The sequence below is a fragment of the Cajanus cajan genome, chromosome 2 (assembly GCF_000230855.2).
Source record: "Cajanus cajan strain Asha chromosome 2, NIPB_CcT2T_4, whole genome shotgun sequence".
Taxonomy (NCBI): Eukaryota; Viridiplantae; Streptophyta; class Magnoliopsida; order Fabales; family Fabaceae; genus Cajanus; species Cajanus cajan.
This window is the reverse complement of record NC_138518.1, coordinates 63,702,882-63,727,567: the sequence shown is the minus strand read 5'-3', so window position 1 is coordinate 63,727,567 and position 24,686 is coordinate 63,702,882. Positions and strand designations below refer to the sequence as shown.

The following is a 24,686-nucleotide window of genomic DNA, read 5'->3' as shown; positions in this document are numbered from 1 at the left end:
ATAAGAAGCTAAGGAGCAGAGCAAGGTGGCTGCGCCGGGCGCAAGATGACCCGCGCCGGGCGTGATCGAAACAGAGAGTGATTCAAAGTCTCTCGAAGACATTGCGCCGGGCGCAAAAGGAATTGCGTTGGGCGTGTACTGAGGCAGAAAATGCTTAACTTCTTGGAAGGCCCTGCGCCGGGCGCTACGACTTATGCGCCGGGCGCGAAAACCCTAATCTGACTCCCAAGCTCTTATTTGAAGGCATTTTCGGGGGTTTTCTTCCTCATTCACGCAGGGGCGCCTCCTTGGAGCTGTAAAAGGAATTCTCAGAGCTTGGGAACGTTCGTGTGTGGATCTTTCCTTCGGTACTTCACTTCCCCTTTCATCTCTATTTTGTATTTACCCTCATTGTTGAGTGGTTCCACCCATTTTTGTGGGGTTAGATGTAACCAACGTACTCTATTGTAATCCTTACGTTTTTAATGATATATATATGTATTGTTTCATTCTTTGTTGTGTACGTTTCTACGCTTAATGCTTGTTTTGGATTGATCACCCTTTGCATGATTTAAGGTTCCATTGAGTATCGGGAAATACCATTGAAACTAGTTCTGGAACATATTCCTAGTGGAGATTGTATCTAGGGATAGAGCTTGACCCATTAGTAGTCTTAAACCCTAGCCCGTAATGCGGGTGTAGATATTAGGTACTCAAGGGATTGATATTCAATGTCCGTACCTAGACTCTTTCTCTAAGGGATTAGGTTTGAGTAAACTTATGGGTTGACTAAGCAATGTATGTAACAAGAGATTAAGGATTCATTAGTCCGATGTTTGGTGAAATCTAACCCCCACAACCTCACAAAACCATTATACCAATTCTACCCTTTTCCACTCACAACAAATATTTTATAGCTTTTATTCCAATAGTCATAACTTTTGATTCAACTTGCATGACAAACTATGAATTTGGAATTATTCTTTAGTCAAGAATAGTCAATAAATACTTATGTTACCTTCTAATCCCTGTGGATACGATAATTTTACTACTTGAACGGCCGATATACTTGCCGTGTTTGAGACCGTTGATAGAATTAAACTGATTTACAATTATAACAAAAGTACTTCAACGGAAATCTCAACAAGTTTTTGGCGCCGTTGCCGGGGATTAGCAAGGCAATTTAGTATTTATAGCTATTTTTGATTTAATCCTTTATTGCTTTTGTTATTTTTATGTTAGCAATGAATTGTTGGAGCTAACCTGTGTACTCTAGTCTTCAGCTTTCTCTTGTATGCAAGGTACTGTTCAAATTAGACTGACCAATCCTTCTGAGCCGTTGTTGAGCAATCATGAGTTTGAACACGGGGCAAAGGGGAACAAGAGCAACAGGAGGAGAAGGAGAATCAGAGCACCTCAAGTTGGTCACGGTCAGGCTCGGGACAGTAAACAAGCACTTCCTGGGAGGCAACCCAGAGATCTGAACTGTGTTTTAGATTTTATGTTGCATGTTGTTCTATGCAATATGTGTTGTTTTGTATTATGTGTTGTTTTGTGTTACATGTTGTTTTGTGATATTTGTTGTTTTGTGTTATGTGTTAATTGTCAGAATCATGCTTGAGTGGGTAAATATAGGGTATATATCGTTTGGAGTGTGAGGAATGAGGTAACTCTGGTTCTGGGTGGAGATAAGGCCTTCTCTTAAAGAAAATTTAGGCAAATTGACACCACCACGCTGGGCGCGCTTACTTCACGCCCGGCGCGATATCATATTTTTTAACCTCGTGATTTTTACTGATACGAAGCCCGGCGCATCTGTGTTGCACCCGGCGCACCACATCCCTGACACCCAATATTTATTTGTTTTCAATCATGTTTCTTTATGTTCTGTTGTGTGTTGTCTGTTTGTGAGCTTTATGTTGCATTGTTATAGTCCATTTCCGTGTGCATGCATGTTGTGCTTAATTTTGGTCTAAGGATATTCTCTATTTTTGCTATATTTGCTTGGTCATCACTGTGTATAATTTTTGTGCTCACCATATTCTTTCATGAGTACACTCTGCAATCACTTCTGATTACCAGGACTTTCAGGCATATACTGGTTGGCCTGGGGACCAGGCTCCTAAGTTTGGGGGAGTGGAGCTGCTGATGCTGATAGAGTTGATGATGGTGGAGTAGTTCTTGGAGATAATGATGACTAGACCCCATAGATGGAAGCAGACGGAGCCTACCTTAGTTTACCTTTGTCTATTGCAATTTATTTTTTTTGTCATTTATTTTCAATATTTTAACTGTTTTTATATATAGTCTTTTTGGTGATTACTCTGTTGGTTCTTTTTGTGATTATTCTGCTTTAGCATGGTTTTGAATCTTGTTGATACTTGTTTTGCTTGTGGTTAATTCTGGATTGTAGTTTGCTTGATGTTTATGGTGTGTGTACCTTAGACATTTTCAAGTCACGTTAGATCTTTAGTTCATGACTAGTTGCATACGGGTTTCAATGTTGATCATAGAACTGAGCTGAGTGTGATAATTTGTGGATGTATAGCCGGGTGAGGTTTGAGCCCAAATACCGATGAGTGAACTACGCTTAAGTTGCATGATAGACTTTGCTTGAGTTCCCTGGTGGTTTGCTTATGTTGTGTACTTATATGATCAAGGCATTCATATTTCCATATTTTGTTAACCATCTAAGCCAAAAAGCCATATTCACTTTCCACTTGACCTATACCTTCCTAAGCCTAAACACCACACCTTCCACTTGTCCCGAACCATGAAAAATTAACCATAACCTTTGCCTTGGTTAAGAGAGCAAATTGATGACATCAAATAAGTTTGGAGGAGTTGAAGAATGAGGAAATTGGGAAGAAGAAAGTATGTGGTCAACCATTCAAAATAAAAAAAAAGAGCAAAAATATTAAGATGCAAAAGAGTAAATATGCATCTCATAAAGGCTAATGACTTGGATCCAGTAAAGGGCATGTGCCAAAATGTTGTATTGGGGTATGGAGAGGGATATCATTGTAAAAATCTCAATTGCTCTCTTAAGCTATAGCACCTTCAATCCTTGAAAAACCATGAAATTGCTACTGCTTAACCCAGATTTGCCCTAATAAAGACCTTGTGATGAGTGCCTGCATTTGTTTTACCACTGGTTTCATTTGGAAACGAAGAGCAAAGTTGAATCATGTGGCGTGAGTAGTAGATATGAGAGAAACACTCACCCTGATACACTAGTGTGCATAGAGAGAAACACTTTCCTAGTGAGGATGCATTCACAGATAGTCATTAACTTTTCTCAGTTCTTTGATCTCTTTTGAAACCTTTGTTTGCACCTTGTCATGTTCCATTGCAATAATTGTGACTGAAAGTTCATCTGAGGTTCATGCTTGCGAAAGGAAAATATAAGTGAACTATGATGTAGAATTGGACACACATGCATTGCTTGTTATCTGCTAGATTTATTACCTGTTGCTTGAGGACAAGCAAGGTTCTAAGTTTGGGGGAGTTGTTAAGTCTCAATTTTACTTCTTTTTGGATGAGACTTATTGAACAATTCCACTTATCTTCTGAACCATTGCATTATAATTGTTCTCCTTTTGGTTCATTTTGTGTGCAGATATAACTAACCCGAATTCATCTAACAATACCTTAATCCACCTCATTTTTTGTGCAGGTATTGAGTGAAGAGTGGAAAGTTGAAGATCCATTGGATTGGAAATATAAGAAGTTAAGGAGCAGAGCAGGGTGGCTGCGCCGGGCGCAAGATGACCCGCGCCGGGCGTGATCAAAACAGAGAGTGATTCAAAGTCTCTGGAAGACATTGTGCCGGGCGCAAAAGGAATTGCGCCGGGCGTGTACTGAGGCAGAAAATGCTTAACTTCTTGGAAGGCCCTGCGCCGGGCGCTACGACTTATGCGCCCGGTGCGGAAACCCTAATCTGACTCCCAAGCTCGTATTTGAAGGCATTTTCGGGGGTTTTCTTCCTCATTCACGTAGGGGCGCCTCCTTGGAGCTGTAGAAGGAATTCTCAGAGCTTGGAAACGTTCGTGTGTGGATCTTTCCTTTGGTTCTTCACTTCCCCTTTCATCTCTATTTTGTATTTACCCTCATTGTTGAGTGGTTCCACCCATTTTTGTGGGGTTAGATGTAACCAACATACTCTATTGTAATCCTTACGTTTTTAATGATATATATATGTATTGTTTCATTCTTTGTTGTGTACGTTTCTACGCTTAATGCTTGCTTTGGATTGATCACCCTTTGCATGATTTAAGGTTCCATTGAGTATTGGGAAATACCATTGAAACTAGTTCTGGAACATATTCCTAGTGGAGATTGTATCTAGGGATAGAGCTTGACCCATTAGTAGTCTTAAACCCTAGCCCGTAATGCGGGTGTAGATATTGGGTACTCAAGGGATTGATATTCAATGTCCGTACCTAGACTCTTTCTCTAAGGGATTAGGTTTGAGTAAACTTATGGGTTGACTAAGCAATGTATGTAACAAGAGATTAAGGATTCATTAGTCTGACATTTGGTGAAATCTAACCCCCACAACCTCACAAAACCATTATACCAATTCTACCCTTTTCCACTCACAACAAATATTTTATAACTTTTATTCCAATAGTCATAACTTTTGATTCAACTTGCATGACAAACTATGAATTTGAAATTATTCTTTAGTCAAGAATAGTCAATAAATACTTATGTTACCTTCTAATCCCTGTGGATACGATAATTTTACTACTTGAACGGCCGGTATAATTGCCGTGTTTGAGACCGTTGATAGAATTAAACTGATTTACAATTATAACAAAAGTACTTCAACGGAAATCTCAACAAGTTTTTAGGGTTCTTTTTACTTGGGCTTTACATGGATGACTACCTTTCTTATATATTTGGTAGTATAGGAGTTTATATTGTTTGGTCTTGTATTATGGACCTTAGTATAAGATATTTTGGGTTTAGGGTTTAAGGTTTAGATGTAATTTAGTAGAATGAAAAAAAAATATTATTTTGCTTAAAAAATTTCATATGACAAATTTGTAGTTAGAACGGGCCGTTCCGAATTCAGAACGGTCTGTTCTGCTTTAATTATTGATGTGTTATGTTTGAATTTGGAACGGGCCGTTCTGATTTTGGAACGGACCGTACCGTTCTATTCGTCATGTGTTTTTTTGTCATCTGGAACGGTCCATTCTAATCCAATATTTATGTGTTATTTGTTCATTTGGAATGGCCCGTTCTGATTTCAGAACGGCCCGTTCCGAAAGTCAGTAGCAGTTGCGTCAGTGCATCGTAACATTTTTTTTTGTGTAATTTAAAAAAAAAATTCAATAAAAAAATCAAAAATTTGGATCCAGTGTGATAAGGTGTATTATGATCTATTAATTTAGATGTATCTTAAGGTTAAAATTGATGGTGCACCTATATACCACTTATATAAGTGGCTCATCAGAGAAGTTACCGCAAAACAAATCAAACAACGTGCATAAATGAAGAATTTAGTCAAATCAATATAGACGTACGTACGTGTATATATATATAAAGAATGAGGGTCAAATCAGTTATTTTTAACTAAAAGTCAAAATAATCGTACTGCACATGCTGCACTGCTTCACTTGTAGCACACTTAAATTGAAAATGAAGAAAGCCTTGCTTATTGCGAACTACTACGTGCTATATATATTTGTAAGGTTAAAGAATTTTCAAAAATTTATCTTTTGACTATTTCTTTTTTATAGCAGCCATTTGGTATGTATAATACCATGATGACCTTGAGTAATATTTTTATGATTAATTCAATGTGATGGTATAATTGTTAGTATACAAATAAGTTTTTATATTGATAGAATAATAAGAGAAATAAAAGTTTATAAATTACATACATATTTCATTGATTGAAAAGTTTTTTTAATAATAATTAAAAGTAAAATTATGAGAATTTAACATTAAAATGGATAATATCGATCTTACGCAAATACTCCAAATACTCTCACAAAAATAACAATATAAACTTTTCTTCTTGATATAAATATATCCGGCTCAAATAAATAGTAAAAATTACCCTAACACTGTTGAAGTTGTTAATTTCATTGAATGAAAAGTTAGATCCTTTATTTAAATTAAAGTTTATAAAAACACATATTTCGTTGATTGAAAAACCTTTAGATGATAAAAAAAAATGAAATTATGAGAGTTTAATCTTCTCTTTATATAAATATATCCTCTCAAAGATAAATATTGTAAATAAACTTAATATACAACAATCTTGCATAAAAAAAAAAGTTGTTGATCCATCATGCATTTGCTGATTTGGTTTCTGATTTTTAAAAATTGCAAAACAGGGATTCAAGAAAACATCATCAAAAATATGGGAATTCAAGCAGGAGAAATTTCAGAGGGGTTGCAGGTAGATGCTAGGGGAAATAACGAGGAAAAAGTGCGAGCCAAGTGTGTTTCCTGTGTACCTCAAGTCTTGTTCTGAGAAAAATGCAATGAGTTCGACGGAAGAGAAGAATGAGCAACAACAACTGATGGAAGAGAACAAAAACCTAAAGAAGGAGAGATTAGAGCTGCAAATGCAAATAGATGAATGCAAAGCACTTGAAATCAAGTTGTTGGCATGCCTCTCTCAGTTTATGGACATCCACCAAAATAAAGTTAGGAAACTATGTTAATTCATAATTATTTCTCTTGTTTCAAATCATCTTTCATGTTTCACCCATCAATAAGAAGAATTCATTCCTCTTGTAAACCCTAGTTAGCAATCAAGGCCCTCAGCACTAGTCCTAGGAGCCAATTTTTATAGGGGCATTAAAAAATATTTTTGAAAATAAAAGTTTATATAATTTAATTATTATAAGATAGTAAAAGAATTTCGAATAAGTAATATATTGATAGATGTGTTGAAATAAATTAATTTATAGGAAAAAAAAGGCTCACTTATTATTGAATTTATTGCACAAAATCCATCTATCATACTTCCACAACCAAGTCTCAGTGCTTGAGGGAGCCATTGTTGACTATTTTCTTCCTAGACAAAGAGACAAGTTAAAGACCTAAAGACATCACAACACTTGATGTGACCTCCTACCGTCTGGATCAATGGCCCAATCAACTTTATAAAAAGGCTTGAAGTTAAAGGGGATGATTAGAAGTGCCTGAGAGGAGTGCCTTTGATTGAGTTGTGTAAGTTTGAGATAAACTATATGGTTATGTTTTCATTCCTCTACACTATTTTGATGGTGTATACGAGACCAAAGTATCTTACAAATAACACCTAGTTCATTAAGATAATTACTGAAAGGCCCGAATTTGCCTTTGGAATTAACTTGGAGAGCCTCGATTGTCATATTCAATTGAAGCTCAACAAGCTTGGAATTGGAGAGTCATCCAACAGGAAATAATAAAGTATAGAAAGTGACATTCTTACACAAATTCATTTTCTTAACAAAGTGAGACTAACTCCACGTTTGGGCATTTCTTCAATATAATGCAGAAAATGACTTTTAAGACTCATTGGTATAAATTTTGTGCAAAATAAAAGGTTAGCGTAGCAAAGGCTATGATCCCGTGAACTCATGCCCGTGAGAAATGTTCACAGCGGCAGAGCAGAGGCGTGACTCCTGAGCAGGGTAGACGTGTGACCGTCAGCGAAGGAGAAGAAGAAGAATAGAGCGGGGAGAGAAAGGGGGTTAGGTTTCTAAGGTTATGTTTCTTATGAGAGGGGAGGGAACATTTGACCCTAAAAATTTTAACTTACCTACGGCGGTTCTATATTAACCGTCGGAGAATAATCAAAAATTGCGTCCGTTCACTAAAATCGCCGTAAGTTATAACTAAATAAAAAAGCAACGACGGTTCTTTAAAAATGCCGCAAAATTTGTGACGTAATTTTGGTGTAGTGAGTTAAGTATCTAAGTTGGGAGAGTCATACCGCAACCCTGGAAAACTCTCGTCGATTCTTCTTTTTCTTGATTTCCAAGCGATTCAAGGTAATGAAAGTTTGTTAGTTGAGGACTATTGTATTGTATTTATTGATTATGCCTAGAATTATTCATTTGATTGTTGAGTTTAGTTGAATTCAAGAGAGTTGAAGCTCTTTGGTTTTGAGTTTGCTTATTCTTGAATATGTTGATTTGGAATTGATGATTCATGTATGTATATGACTACATGTTGCTATTCTTACTAAAATTGAGTTGTTTTTGGTGTTTACATGCTAAATGGATGAATCCATGTTGGTTTGAGCCAAAATTGAATTTTTTTCCAAGTGCAAAAATCTTCATCGTGTCAGACATGTCTTCATGGTGTCGGGTGTGGCTTAAGTTAGAGGTTCTTTGTCTTAACATCATTGGGCACATGATTGGTAGCATCAAACGTGGGTCAATGAAAAGCTCTCTGACTTGGTCACACTGGACCTAGAATGAGAGCCACTAGGCATGATTGCTCGAGGAGCTCTTTGACTTGGTGACATCAGACCAAACATGAGCGACATTGACACTAAGCATGATCAACACATAAACTCTTTGCTTAGATGACATCGGGCGTAGGTTTTGTGGCACTAGATGTGAGTTAGGAAAAGACTCTATACCTTGATGAGCTTGGGCGTAGGTCAAGTTATGTCAATCATTATTGACATAGGGATTCTCTACCTCATCCATGCTAGGCGTAGGTGGATTGGCACCAGGTATAGGCGAATCAGAGACTCTTTGCCTCAATAATGCCTGATGTTAGGAGAATGTCGTCCGACGTGGTTTACTTAATGAAAACTTGTTATTTATTTAATTAAGTGTTGAGAATGAGTTTATTAGATTGGTTACTCACATGATTCATGATATTGAATGATTTTAGTTTATCTAGGATGATGTATAATGATGTTTAAGTTGCTTAAGTTGTAAGTTTCTTATAAATAAAAGTTGATTAAGTTATAAGTTGTTAGTTGATTAAAGATGTTAAGTTATATATACAAGTAGTGATAAGATACATGTTTAAGTTGAGATACATAAAAATTAAAGGAGGGTAAAAGTTGTTTAGAAATTAAAATATCTCATTGTGTGGATATAAGTTGTGTTGCTTAGAGAGTTTATGTTGAAAATCCTTCAGTGAGTAAGTTGACTCTTGAATGGAAAATTGATTTTTAGTTATTCATTCTAAATTTTCATGTGGAATCATATGGGGTCAGGTTAAGCCATATGTGTTATAAGCAACCAACATTGAATAGGGTATGAAGTTGACGGTTTAAATCTTTAATTGATTCCTTGAAAGGTGTTTAGTATTTAGAGGATAATGAACATGCTAATTCCATGAGGCTTAGATATATATGCTAAGGTCGCGGTAATCTCACACTTAAGTTGTTCTACCCTGAAAATAGTACTATACTTTCTTAGTTTAAGTGATGAAACCAAACTTAAGTTTTTTAAATAGGTGCTTAGAGAGGTATGAAGTTTTCTATACTTGACCTGCTTATAATAGGCCAAACGTTGTAGATTGGTAAAGTCTATCCACTTGACTGTTCACCTTAGTTGTAAGAAGTCTCCATAAGTTGATATACGTGATGACACATTAGTTGTTGGAAGTTGTTTAAGTTGTGATTAGAGTTGTATATGTTGAGAGAATAATGTTGTATATGATGTAAGTTGTTCTATCTATTGTATGACGATAGTAAATTGATGATATTCCATGGGTTAACTTGATGTTTTTAAGTTGTTTATGTTGCTTAAGTTGTAAGTTCACTTCTTGTTGTTATTTTGATTCTTTCACAAGCTTACATTTTCTTTTCCTTGTGGTTGGATTACAATGGTTATACTTAGTATAAGGCTAAATCAAAATTAGCTTGGATGACTTGGCTTGTTGGTGGATATGTTGGAGATGACCTAGTTTTGAGTTTACTATTTTGAAGTAGTATTGTTGTACAAGGATGCTTGACTGGTGATAGGGTTATTTTTATATACAGTAATGTGTATTTAATGTATATTGTATATATGTATAGGGGTTATATGTAACCCCATAAGGTACTTTATGTTTTCCAGTTATATTGGCCGGAATTACTTTATGTTTTCTGCACCCTGTAGACACCCAATTTCGTCCGAGGGGCATACAAACAAAGAAATGGACGTCTATTATCAAGGAAAGGAACTCCCAAAGCAGGAAAATAACAAGACAGGACATCAAAGGGCCGAAAGCCCAAAATAACTAGTTTTAGTGGCCCGGAACGGGTTGTTCCAAAATCAAAACGGGCCATTCCCAAATCTGGAACGGGTCATTCCTAAATTAGAACGGGCCATTCCGAGCCACCTCAAAGATTAAAGACTCTTGGTTAGAACGGGCCGTTCAAGACCAGAACGGGTCGTTCCAAACTAATCAAAAGGCCTAAAAAACTTGGTCTGGAACGGGCCGTTCCTAAACCAGAACGGGCAGTTCCAAACTGTTAAAAAGGCCTAAAAACCGAGTTTGGAACGGGTCGTTCTAAGCAAGGGAATATAGTGTTAATCTCAACTCCGGAACGGGCCATTCTTAGTTCAGAACGAGCCGTTCCCAGGTGCGTGATTAACACACAACGTTCGGATCCAGAATGGGCCGTTCCAGATTTGGAATGGGTCGTTCTGGCCACTTTCTGATGCCTATAAACAGACAGCTTGGGCACGGTTCTCAGGGCCTCAAAAATTTCGTCCAAAACTCCTTAGAGCTCGAAATTTCTCTTTCTCTCTCCTATTGTATTTCTTGAGTTTTATGAGATATATTGTAGTGTGAAAGGTTGCCGCAAAGCACCTAAAATATCTATAGTTGAAGATCTAATAAAGCTTGCTACGAGGTATTACTCATCAATCTCTTGTTCTATCTTTCTCTTCTTTTATTTCATATATTGCTATAATAAGCGCAATTATGTAGATATCTTAGGGTTCTTCGTGTAATTTAATTTTCATGTAAATAATCATTAATAAAGGAGATTAAATATTTAAACTATTAATTCTTATTACATTATCTTCATCATAGGATACCGATTTAGGGCTTTGTAGGGGTGCTTAATACCTTCCCTACACGTAACCGACCCCCGAACCCAATTTTGGTTATCAAGGCCATTGTTGGACTTTTAAAAACCTTTTCTTTTTCCAATGTTTTGAGTAAAACATTGGTGGCGACTCCATGAACCTATTTTCAAAACCATTAATTAAGGATTAGTCTGGTGTCTGGACATTTCTTAATTGATGAGATTTTCAAAAGGATGTCTAAACCATAGGTCGCAATATAAAATTTTTTTGGGTTGCGACACACCTTATACATATATCTATTTCATGAATATCTAGATGTTGCATGAGAATCTTAGTGTAGTTGATATTATTTATGTTTTTCACTTTCATAGTAACTTTGCTATATATACTAAGTGTAATGATCTGTTGGATTATTACAATTTTAACACTTTACCTATGTATTGCTCATGGTGCTTTGGTTGAGGGAGTGCTAATAATGTGTTTTGGGTATTAGTTGCTGCATTTTAATAGTCAAAAGTGCAAAATAACACTTGCTTGTGATTCATGTTTGAAATACAATTCAAATTTCTAAAATATTGTTTAGATTTTAAAAGATAATATTTTTCTTCTAGGATATTGTTTAGTATTAAAATATAATATTTATTTTAGATATTTATTTCTTCTTTTAAAATTAAAATATTTGATCAATAAATACAAACTCTTAGGATGATAAGAACCATCCGATCTATAGAGAAGGTCATCACTCTAAGTGGGGAATGATGTCATATAAAGGAGGATTTACCATGTTTTGCTAGAAAATTTGTGAATAATGATTTGCCAAATTTCACAAAAAAACTCGCGAAGGAGAGTTTTCCAACTTTTGTTAGAAAATTGGTGGAGGAGGTTTTCCAAGTTTCACTAAAAAACTTGTAAAGGAGGGTTTGTCAAATTTTACTAGAAAACATGTCAAGGGTTTCCAAGTTTTATCTACAAAACTTATGAGGGAGAATTTTTAAATTTCATCTATAAAACCTAAAAGGAGGAGTTTTCATAAATATATGTAATATATTTGAGATAATAAATATTTTTGTAAACATAAATATAAGAAACCAAACCACATTAAATAATAATTTTGTATGATGATTTTCTATTTTTTCATGACAATATTTTTAATATGTTTCTCATCATTATTACGTGTAAAAAAAATGTTTTAATTTGTTTCCAACATTTCATGATTGAACAATATGCTTAACTTGGGCACGCTTCGAGTTTAAGTCAAGTCTTTATGTTTAATTATTAGTAAATGTTCTTTGCTAATAAGAAAAAACTATCAAATCCTGACTCCATTTTAAATTTAGATTATTCCCAATTGAAGAAATACTTTTTCCCACTAAAAGTTGGGTCCCAAATTAAACAATCAAGAACTTTTATTGCAATAATAATTGACGTCTAGTCGATTGGTTTTAATATTTGGACTCTAGTCTATTCTTATTGTTGAGATAAGGTACCTTTGCTCTGAACATATTTTAAGTGCAACAAATAACATTTAACAAATGGTGTTCAATATACTCAATCTACTCGGACAGTCCATGACTTTTTGTCCTCGAGACTCCCTGTTTGAATTCCAACTAGTGTTTTCCGTAGTTTTGCTGACAATGTTTCTGGACCTGTTGTGTAATTCACTCTGCATTGCCATGCCAATAAATTTTAATGAATCTTAGCACTATCATTTTGTTGAATGCTGAATATGTCATCAAGATTGAGAGGAGAGATCTCTTTAAAGAGATTAATTGCATGTGGTACATATTATCATCATAAAATTATTCTGTTTAATTTATATGTATCATTAGTGTTAGATATTTTATACCGATATCTAATAAAAAAGTCACTTTAATGTAACATGATGTCAATAAATAAGATCATATGATAAAATGACTTTTTTTTAGTGTATATAAATTAAACTAAAAAATAATTTATAGTGTCATAAATTAAGTATCACCTTATATAATATTTAAAATAATTACTATAAAAATCAATAATCTTATTTTATTTATTAAATAATATTCTCAGTTCTTTTAGCAAAAGTTAAAAAAGTTTGTTCCATTTTCGATTGTCGTTAAACGTATTTTTTCTATTATCATCCTTATCTATTTATAATTTAATGGAGTGAGAAAATATAAAATTACAAGTGTAGAAGAGAGAAAAGTTATTAAATATATTAATAAATTGCTAAATAAATTTTATAAAGTCTAAATTATTAATTGCATCTATTAGAGTGTATCTGTGCAATATGTAAAAATTATACTATTTCAATAATTTTGTATAGTCAATTACTGATATAATTGATTATACTAATAAAAACGAACTTTTGTTTGGATAAATTTGTTAAAAAGTGACATTGAAATATTTAATTATTTGATAAAAAAAATTTATAAAATAAATTAGCTTTAGGGAAGAAAAATTATTTAAAAAGAATAAAAATTTCAAATTTTTTTTACTTTCATGAAAACAACTTATTTTTTAGAGAATTTTTTTTTTACAAAAGTTGTTCTCTTCAAAACATACAACTTTTTTTTGCAAACAACTTTTTATATATAAAAAAAAGCTTAAATGTGAGATTATAATTTTTTTTTCCAAACATTCTCTTAATCTAAAACTGCATATTTCTTAATATTTTTTTTAAAAAAATAATTATCAAACAAAATAAAATAGAAAGAATAATATAAAAAATGGGTACGTTCTAATTGAATTCACATAAAATATTGAAAACAGAGAGAAATAGATTAATTAAATTGTAACTATTACCTCAGATAAATATTGAAAACAAAGATAACCAGATAATTTAAATGTAACTGTTACCTTGTATCCTTGTAGGTTACCGATGCAACAGAGTTGACAACCATTGCAGTTCCCGTGCAGAACATTTCTTCAGCATCTAGCATTTCCTCCACTGATACGGCACGTTCCACGACCTGATAATTCAAGTAATCGCTTCCTTAATAAGTATACACAATTGAGAAATCAAGAAAAACTACATTAATTTCCTCATAGACACAACGAATTAGTTTTTCTTGGGGTGTTGATATGACCATCGATCTTTTCTTCTTTATTTATCACTTCCTGTAATACATATATTCTCTTACGTACCGAACAAATGCGAAGGAAAAACCATAAAAATAACAAGTATTTTATTATATATGAGATGACGAGGATGATGAATAACTGGTGTGAATATTCCATTTAGTCCGAAAAATATTAAAATTTGTTTAAAAAAATTAAAAATAAGGGAAATAACAAAATACAAAAAATAAATAATTGTGTATAAAAATTTAAATATAAAAAAGAAAAAAGAAAAAGAAAAATTGTAAAAGAATATAGTAGCTTAAATATCATAGTTGTGAAAATCAGGTGAAACACCATCGTCTTTCTCAGCGCAAACCCACCAACATAATATAATATCATTTTTCACTGGCAACCATCCATGCAACCCAATACACAGAACCTTCCTCCATGAGGGACATGAAACTTGCAACCCTCGTACCTAATAAAGGTCTTATTCTTACTGTCTTACACACAGGCAAGTGTCATGAGACTCTAGCAAGCCTCCACAAAGTCACGAAACTATTGGTGTTTACACTTGAGTTGTGGTTTTTGTTGCTGTAAGCTAGGCTTTGCAAATACTATGTATGCAATGCATGCCTGCGCTGCAAGTGCACGTAAAACGTCACAGTCACAGTCCTCTACGTGCTTCTTTCCTTCCCACATTATCTTTTGTTCTTAAAATAGATTTTTAGTGAGATTCAATAAAAATTTTAGCGACAATAAAAATTATTGTAAAATTTTTTATCAATATTTTTATATTAATCATTGTATGTAGTGTCACTAAAATATTTATCCATAATTATTCTGCATATTGATAAAGACTCTTATAATGGTCAGTAAAAATGTATAAGTTTTGTGTCATTTTTTACTAACATTCAATATTTTTTTGTTATTGTCACTATAAGTTTAAAAAATGATTAATAATACTCTTTGATTACCTTATTTCTAGTTAATGTGAGACTTGTAAGATAAATATAAATACTTTTTAATTATCTTATCTTTAGTCAATGTGAGACTTGTAAGATGAAGATTGTCTTCTAATTAATTATTTTATCTATAATCAATGTGGGATTTGAATTTTTCCCAATACACCCCTTCAAGTTTAACATTATTGAGTTTGATAATGGTGAGTAATCTAATACCAACTTAGAATAGTAAGTTATAAGTCTAACTCAACCCTACAAAAACAAACTTGTAAGGTGAGAGTTATTATCCACTTATATACTTTTTAATTATTTTATTTTTAGTCGATGTAAGACTTAAATATTTTTCAATAAATAATTGTTGCTAATAATAAATTTTGGTATGATGTAAATACAATTCTAATAGTCATTATATATTAGTTATTAATATTTTATTAGATAATAAAATAGAAATAAGTAATTTATTATCGTGAAATAATTGTCAATAATAATAAATTTTGTTGTAGTGATATATTTATAATTAAGTCATATAAGGGAGTGATGTGGGTTTAATATATTTTTTATTTTTACTTTTTTTTCACGTTAAATCTTGAATTAAATTACCTTTCTATGTTACTAGTAGGGCCGAGGCACGAAAAGTAAAAATTAAATAATAAAAGTATATTGATTTAATTGATATTATGATTAATTTATTAGTTTTAAGTTTTTAAATTTGATTAAAAAATATTTTTTTAAAAATAAAAAAGTATTGGTAAAAAAAAAGTAATTATTGATAGGGTATCCCCGTTATATTAATTAATATAGATATTTTGTAAAAAAAATTTAGTTATAGTGGAAGTTAATTAACGTAAAAAAAAGAAGAAGAAAAATGCTACGATACCCATTATAATCGATGGATATTAGAATTGTAGTTACTTGTTTTTGTTTTTGTCTTAATTTAATATTTTTAATAATTTACCTTTATAATTTTTTTTATATCTTTATATTATTTATATATTTTTTTTAATATTTTCTTACTTTAGCATCTATTATAATTAAATAGTTTAATATTAGTGTTTTGTTAATACATATTAGTTTTTTCTTTGATTTTAATTTTTTGAATTTATAGTATACATTAGTTTTTTAGTTGTATTATTTATTATTTTTCTTTTTTATTTTAATGTTTTTTTAGTATTATTACAACCTTTCATTTTTAATTTTTATAATTGTCACATATAAACAAAATTTGTTATGAAAATTAGTTTTTTAATTATTTTTTTCTGAATTAATCTTTTTTTATTAATTCATCTTATATTAATTTTTAATCTGAAATTTTTTTGTTTAAAATTTATTTTTAAATTTATTTGTTCACATAATTTAAGATATCAGAATTATTCGATTTCTACGGGTACGGTAGTAGCTCAAAAAAACTAGGATTTAGAAAGTTTTGAAATTGTATATACGTGTTAGTAAGTAAACAAATTGAAGGAATGACAATAAAATAACGTCAAACTTGCATAATTTAAAAATAAGAATTATTTCATATTTATATTAAAATAATTAAATTCAATTTTATAACAACAACAACAAGATCGATTAGATGTCACATTTTTTGACCCTTATAAACATTTTGAAGTACAGTTTATGATAATTTGATAGTCTTAGTTAATATAATTTTTTTTTAAATTATTCTATGAAATATGAACTCTAAATAATTAAAACAAAATTTTATAATTTACCAAAAAATTTATTTATTTAAAATCAAGTAATATTATAGAAAGAAATGATTATTTGAATGAGACTTAGTTTTAAAGATTTAAGGATATAAGTTATGTTATGTTTTTGTTTTAATAAAGTTCCTCTATATATGATTTAAAAGTAAAAATTAATTATAAAATGAAATGAAAATACGATGTTTAATAAAAATAATTAATATATTTATTAAAAAGTTTCTTTGAGAAAATGGTTAATTGAATCTAACATTCTCAAAGTCCTAGAATTTCAAGATACTAATTTTAATAGTTTGATGCCTTTAAACTTTCTTCTAAAATAGAAGTGCCAATAAATCTAATCAGTTCGAAAGTAGTTCGAAAATTGATTTGCTAACTAGTTTGATGAACTTAATTTATGAACTAAATAAATTAAATTTTATCTAAAAATTGTATTATATAAATAAATGAGTCAAATTTGAGTGGACAACTCAATTTATTTAATTCATGAATCGATTCAATATAAATATTTAATTTATATATTTAACTTTCTATTTAATTATAACTCATTAAAATTTAAAACAACTTTCAAAACTTAATAATAAATCCAAACTCAAATGTAGTTTCAAAGATCATTCCTTTTAAAAAAAGTTATCTAATGTTTTCTTAAAAGAAACATCAATTGCGACTTTCGAATTTTTTTAAATCTGTTTTCGCCTGCTCCACAATTCCGATTGTGACAACCAGTAACATTGTGATTTGGCGGTGGCTAGTTTGGAAAACCATATTTGAAGAAAATGAAACACTACCAAGATTAATCAATATACATGCTCAATAATTGGAGGAAAATTAATTAATACCTGATGACCCAAATCAATGGCGATGTCAATGATGGATTTTCGCGTGATACCAGGCAAGATGGTTCCATCTGTTGCAGGAGTGGAGATGACATTGCCCTTCATAAGATTAAATTAAATAAACTTTGTTAAGACATAATAAAATTTTCACATGGTTTGGACGTACAAATTTATAATTAGCAACACTATAAGGTTGTTAATGTACCTTCACAACAAACACATTACATGCCGTGGCCTCTTCTATATGTTTTCCAGTTGCTGCGTCTAAGAACAACACATCGGAGAATCCGTTGGCTTTTGCTTTACTCATTGCAGTGTAAACCTATGGTGCCGGAAACATATATAAAGATAATATACTCAATTAATAAAGAGCCAAATTTATTTGGGTGGCTTCTAATTTGATCAATGATTTGACTTAATTAGCCTTCTAAGTAGTCATGCCTGTGTGTATTATTATCAGCAAGATATATATAAAGCTAGAAGGGAACACTTAGACCATTAAATATAGTTTATAGGATGATGAAATTCCGGACCAAAGTTTTTATTAACACAGTTATTTTCTGCTTTAACTTGATTTCTTGAGTTCTAACGGAAAACAGATATTAATTCAAGTTGGATAGAACTGTTTTATTGGTGATGCATTATTTGGTAGTGTATGCTTACAGGGGCATAATTGGTAACACTTTTGATCCCTCCGGTTCCACCAGTGCCAGATATTGCTCTATATAGTTTATCCTCAACTTTTAAGTTTAGTGCACCCTGTCACAAAGATGAAATTGAATTATTCTAGAGTATGAAATTTCAGCAAGTTGTAATTGGAATCTTTTCCTTATAATAATAATCACGTGGAAATCCATAGCGAACCTTGTGGTAGCTTCCAACAGGAGAACAATAAACAAGAAAAGTATACTCAGGTGCTGGTGCCACACCTAACAATGCTCCTGTTCCCATGAGCAATGGCCTAATATACAGTGACCCTTTTCCTGGAGGAGGCACCTGTTACATATTTGAAGCTTATAATAAGTTTTCCAATTTCTTAGAGGGAAAAAAAATCATAGTGATGAATAGGAGGAAAATGAATACCCAACGTTTGTTGGCAAGAACAATTTGTTTTACAGCATTAAGAAACTGGTCAATAGATGGAGATGGCATGCACAATCTGTCTGCTCCTATCTTCATGCGTTGAGCATTCTCTTCTGGTCGAAATAGAAGTATACGTCCATCTTTAGTCCTGAGTGCCTTTAGCCCCTCAAAGATACCCTAAGGATAATCATTTTTATATTTGTGAGGCTTTGGCTAGAATTTGATTTAAATCAACTTTTTTTGTGTGTTCTACAAAAGCTTATCATTAACATTAATTTATGAATCACTTGACACTATTGTGTTATATATGAAGAACCTGTCCATAATTTAAGATGCCAGCAGAAGGGCTGATCTCAATGTTTCCATAGGGAAGAAGGGATCCTTGTGAGAACTTATCTCCTTTTGCACATTTCATAACATACATGTAATCTGTTGGGATTATATTAAATCCAAGCTCATCCCAATTAATGTCAGCATAGATTTCCTCAGCTGCACTGTTTTTTAGACAAAATCGGGTGATCAAATATTCAAAATCACCAATGTTATAGTACTATCATTATATTATAAAAATATAAAAATATAAATAAAACAAGATTTATATCTATCACATTGTCGTGTTGTACCTTCCAGAACAGTCTTTGCCGTTCCCTAGGATAGAAGGGGGAGACATAGCTGTGACTGCAGTTTCTTTGTTTTTTTCTGCGTCGAAAATGGTGTCAGTTAGCCTCGAGACAAATACCTGTTACAAGTCACGTCATTTTCTGCTACAGAATTGATTATAGTGGTACTTTATAAATGAAAACGATAGAAATGATACTTAAATGATGTAACGATCTTATTTGTATTAAATATAATTTTAGTCTTTATAATGCGAATAAATTTCAATTATAGTAAAATATTTTTATTTTTATTTTAAAATTTTATAATCATTAATTTTAGTTCATTTTAAAATAAATAAAAAATATTTATTTTGAAATTTCTTAAATAAATACATCACCTGCTAACATTTTAAATACTTACTAGTGAATATCATTTAAGAAAGGTCAATTGACTCTTAGGGGGGTGTATTGGATTAGGATTTTAAAAGACTTTTTTAGTTAAAAAAAATCCTACGGATTTTAAAAGATTTTGCAGGATTTTCATGACTTTTAAGATTTTGCAGGATTCTACAAGACTTAAAATCAGGATTTTAATAGATTCTGCAAGACTTTTAAATCAGGATTTTAATGGATTCTATGGGATTTTGTAGAATTTTCATGGATTTTTGACATTTGATAAGATTTCAAAAAAAATTTCGTACATTCAAATTTAAAGAGTCAAAGACAAAAATAATAAAAAAAAATAATGTCTAGATAATTAATAATAATAATAATAATAATAATAATTCTTTATAATATCTTGTCCTCTTAAATAGCATTCACCCACATATCCATATCTATACTAGTCCTCCAAGCATTAGCGTATTTTCGCTCTTGTTCCTGGATTTGAATAATAGGTTCAAAAGTATGATCTTCATTAATTGGTAACGTTGAAGATGAAGATTCATCCACCGCTTCAATTGGAAATTCATCAGAACGACATTCTTTACGTAGAAAATTATGTAGTGTTACACGTACTAACACAAGTTCTACTCGTGTCTTAAATAAAAATGGAGATGCTGACTTAAAAATTGTGAACCTTGATTTAAAAATACCAAATATTTTCTCGATCACATTCCTTAAAGACGCATGACAAAGATTGAACAATTCTTTCTCATTTTCAGGGTTATTACCCTGACCTGCAAAATCTTGTAGATGATACCTTACACCTCGAAATGGAGCTAAAAATTGGCGTCATTAGGAAATCCACAATCCACCAAAAAAATAATTACCTAATTACATATGCAATATATATAATATTAGTATAATAATAATAATAATAATAATTATTATTATTATTATTTAAAGAATAAGCATTTAGATATAAAGAATATATATATATATATATATATATATATATATATATATATATATATATTATTTTAGTTATATATTATATGATAATTTTTAACGATATTTATAAATATAAATTATTCTAACAAATATTTTAACAATATTTCCTCTTTTAAAATATAAGCTAATGAAGACATAAATTCTAAACCCTAAAAAATTAGATACTGCAACGTTTTATGTTAATTTTCTTTTTTAAAATATAAAAAAGTCCTAATTTCACAATATAAAAAGAAAAAGAAAAATTCATAGTAAAAAAAATAAAATAATTGTTGAGTCATAAAAGGAGAAGAATAAGAGTAACAAACTTAAAGGAAGAAGATAAATCGCAATTTTTATGCTAAGCGGGTTCTTCCCCCAATTAAGATCAATTTTCATCTCATTTTACTCACAGAAACCCTAACAAATTCATCTTTTATATATATATATATATATATATATATATATATATATATTGTAGAGATTATAATATCAATTTCATCTTTCACTTTTTTCTTTTCTTGACGTGTGTTATAAAAAAAATTACCACTTAAAAGTTAAAATTTTAAGCATTTTTTTGTGTTATATAAAGGAACAAATTCAACTACATAGAATAAAATAAAGCAAGTCAATCAAAGAGAACGAACAGAAAAATAGAATAAATCAATGACACTATCATTTATATATCGGAGTTTCACAAAATAGGAGAATGAGATGAAAACAATACTACAATATTATATATGAGCAATGAACAATAGTGCAGTATTATTAGCAAAGAAAAAATGGAAAAGACAGGAGCATAAAAAAAAAAGATAAAAAACTCACTTGAAAATTCTTGAAAAGTCACTTCAAACAATCCTTCAAAATCCGATGGGTTTGGATGGGATTGTTTTATGAATTTGGTATTTATAGATAACACTAGAAAGTCCTTCAAAATCCCTCTCACACAACAATCTTTTAAAATCCTTATATTTTTGAATACCAATGGATTTTAATGGACTCTTTAAAAAATCTTGAAAATCCTGATTGAATACCACTAGATTATTTTTAAGTGACATAAAATCCTGATTGAATACCAATGGATTTTTTTACTCAAAAAAAGTCTTTTAAAATCCTACGAAATCCTAAACCAATACACCCCCCTTAGATTTAAATACAAAAGCAGTTAAGAGTGTTATTTAAAAGTAAGAACAAAAATAATACTTTCAATTTTATGAGAGATAAAACTAATTAAAATATTAAAAATATTAAAATAAAAATCCACCGACTGAAAAATATACTTAAGTGTAATAATAAACATTTTTTAGTTTTAGAATTTACTTTGAAAAACATGAATGAATAAGGAAAAAGTAATGAAAATAGTTTCTTTTTCTTTTTTGAGAGAATGAAAATAGTTATATTTAATATGATTTGCAGTGTCAATATTTTAATATTTAATAATGAAATAATAAAAATATTATTTATCAACTTTTTCATTATTTACGATTTATTTTTTATTCTATAATTCATTTATTCTTTAATCTTTTCTTTCTGAATAACTTAAAAAAGTTTTTTCATTATTTTTTGCACCTCCTTTTTCATTTTTTAACAAACCAAACAATAAAAAAGAAAAAAAATTGATAAAACACCAATCATGTTTGTGAAAAAATATGTTTAAACCTTTTTATTTCCATCTTTCCCTGTATCATACCTACCAAACTGTATCATACCATCGATTCATACCAACCAAACAACATGAGGGTTACAGTGAACTACTTTAATAGGTATGTACAGGAGATTATCATGCATCCTTTTCACATAGATTCTTTCTTTTTTTAGTTTTTTTTTTCTGTCCTCCATTTTCAAGTTGATATTCAACCTCGTTCACAATGCTAGAGAATTCTACTGGTGTCCCACGCCAATCTTCTCTTTAGCGGCTATGCCCCCACACAAGCAAAATCCTTCTACATTTAATTTTAATGCATCACAAATCACAATCCTATCTTACATTCCTTTTTTTCACAAATTAGAATTTAAAAATTTAAACAAAAATCATAAATTGATCACTCAGATTAACTCAGCAATCGAATGAAAAAAGGTCCGGTAGTTAGAAACATGAAACTTAAATTAATCATTAAAATTAATCTAATGGTTGGATAGAAAGAAATTTAGATAATTAAAAATATGAAGATATTTTTTAATTTTTCTTATCTTTAAATTTTTTTTTTTTATTTATAAAAAGACGAGGATGCATCCAAGTCCAAAAACCAAGATCACTGATAGAGGGAGTGGAGTCAAGTGGTGGGCCCCACAAAACTGGACACACTAAAGAATTGTGGACCCAAGTTAAGCGTTCTATCTTTTTACAGCATGAGAATGGTGAAGATGGAAAATAAGGAAAAAGAAGAGAGAACAAAATGATGTTTACCATACGATTATATTATGTACTAATTATAGTTTACCATACGTCACTTGTTGGACACAGTCACCGTAGCCCTATCACCCAACAATTTATTTTCACTCTTACATTTTCACCATTTTTTATTCTTCTGTTTGTGGGCTACTCTCTAATTTCACAACTCAACAGTCTGTCGTTGCACCGTTCATTTGACATTTTTAGGGGAAAAAAAAAATTTGACGCATAAAAGAACCCTGTTTTTCTTGCGCCTAAAAATGTAGGGTGATGAAGCTTAGTCAGTAATGAAAAATTATTGGATGAAATTAATGTGGCAATTGGATAGGGCTCAATGTGACAAATTTTCCTTCAGGAATTAGGCATATTTCACAATACAACTCATTAGAGTGGTACATACAAGTATAATACCATATTGATTAATTTTATTGCTTTAAGCAATTTACATAACATTTTTTTCCAACTAAATGTTTTTACAAATTTATTAACCTACTAGAATCCACACAATCTGCATAACGCAATACGATCTAATTCTGAAAAACATTTTATATACTAGTGGAATCAAAAAATTGAAAAACATGAGTTGCTTGGCAGAGAAACCTATTTTTTTTTCGATCTCTCTCTAAATCTAATGGTGTGTGAGTTGCGACATGAATTTCTAATTTGAAATAAAATTAGAGCAATTTTCATAGGGGTTTCGCTTACATCATCTAAAATTGCAAACGATAAAGATCCAATCAGACAAAAAAGATTAAAAATCGAATCTAAACATTTCATCAAGTGTCAAATACTATCAATCGGTGTTCACTAAGATTCACTATAAAGTGATAAAATAGAATGAAAAAGAAAAGAAGGAAAGGAAACATTCGTACCTTAAACTTGTTTAAAAGCCGCCTCAAACTTTAATGGAAGAATGAAGGAGAATGACTTGAAAGAGATGGGAAGGGAAGTGAGATTTAATGCAGAGAGCCATCATGGGGAAGCCCTTTTATATTGGAAATCTGGAACAACCGGAGAAAAATAACAAGAACGTGGCTCACTCCACATAATTATTTTATTTTATTTTATTTTATTTTTAAACGACCAAAATTTTCATATATTATTTATATGTTATAAAAAGCTACCTTCAAATCTTTTCACATAGTTGACAGATAATTAATTATATTATTTAAGTAATTTAGATTATATATTTATTTTTTATGGATGTTGAAAACACAAAATAAATTTAAACTCTTTAGTCATAAATGAATCATTTGTAGACGCTACACAAGTTCCTAAGATACAACATAAAATAATTTCTCATATGTTTCAAAAGGTTTAGAAAGATATTTTAGGTTCTCTCATATAAAATGTAATGCATCGAAACTGGTGTAACAAGTTATTGAAATAATAAATGTGGCCAATGATTGAACCAAAAACACTTGGTGTATATCATAAGTTAATCAATCACAATACACTCCTATAATTTTTATTGTAATTGTTATGTTGCACTTTTAGGTGTGCTCACCCAATATTCATGAGTGTTATAAAGGTCTCACCAAGATCTCATGCAAATGACCATACTTAACGCTCATATATAAGTGATTTCATTAAGTATATGCTACAAATCATAATCACATAAAACTCAACTATAAAAATTATTCTCTCATTATATAGTTTTAGCACTTTCTCACATCATATGAAGAGATTAAAAAATTAAAATCAATTTAAATTAATTTT

At 30.9% G+C, this 24,686-nt stretch overlaps 1 protein-coding gene across 3 annotated transcripts; it reads right to left on the bottom strand.

Annotated features, from left to right (window-relative positions):
- Window positions 1–12,364: 12,364 nt before the first annotated feature.
- LOC109808771 (putative branched-chain-amino-acid aminotransferase 7) lies at window positions 12,365–23,988 on the bottom strand. Of its 3 annotated transcripts, XM_083068663.1 has the most exons (11): window positions 23,840–23,953; window positions 20,409–20,478; window positions 19,232–19,307; window positions 18,925–19,102; window positions 18,609–18,785; window positions 18,390–18,521; window positions 18,189–18,284; window positions 17,731–17,847; window positions 17,529–17,624; window positions 13,815–13,927; window positions 12,365–12,639 (listed from the first exon to the last, which is right to left on the bottom strand). In XM_083068663.1, exons 3-11 carry the CDS (start codon window positions 19,276–19,278, stop codon window positions 12,525–12,527), a joined length of 1,071 nt encoding a protein of 356 aa, XP_082924789.1. In that variant the 5' UTR covers window positions 19,279–19,307; window positions 20,409–20,478; window positions 23,840–23,953; the 3' UTR covers window positions 12,365–12,524. The 3 variants fall into 3 exon arrangements, with proteins under 3 accessions (XP_082924789.1, XP_020227495.1, XP_020227494.1); XM_020371906.3 differs by lacking the exon at window positions 20,409–20,478 and having other exon boundaries at window positions 23,840–23,988; XM_020371905.3 differs by lacking the exon at window positions 20,409–20,478 and having other exon boundaries at window positions 19,232–19,347; window positions 23,840–23,982.
- Window positions 23,989–24,686: the final 698 nt, after the last annotated feature.

Excerpts from the sequence above, each read along its gene's own strand:
- LOC109808771 (XM_020371906.3), bottom strand. The coding sequence starts at position 19,278 with ATGTCTCCCCCTTCTATCCTAGGGAACGGCAAAGACTGTTCTGGAAG. Across the intron at positions 19,103-19,231 it reads GGCAAAGACTGTTCTGGAAG|TGCAGCTGAGGAAATCTATG; the intron begins GTACAACACGAC and ends TCTAAAAAACAG. Across the intron at positions 12,640-13,814 it reads GTAACCTACAAGGATACAAG|AGTGAATTACACAACAGGTC; the intron begins GTAACAGTTACA and ends ATGGCAATGCAG.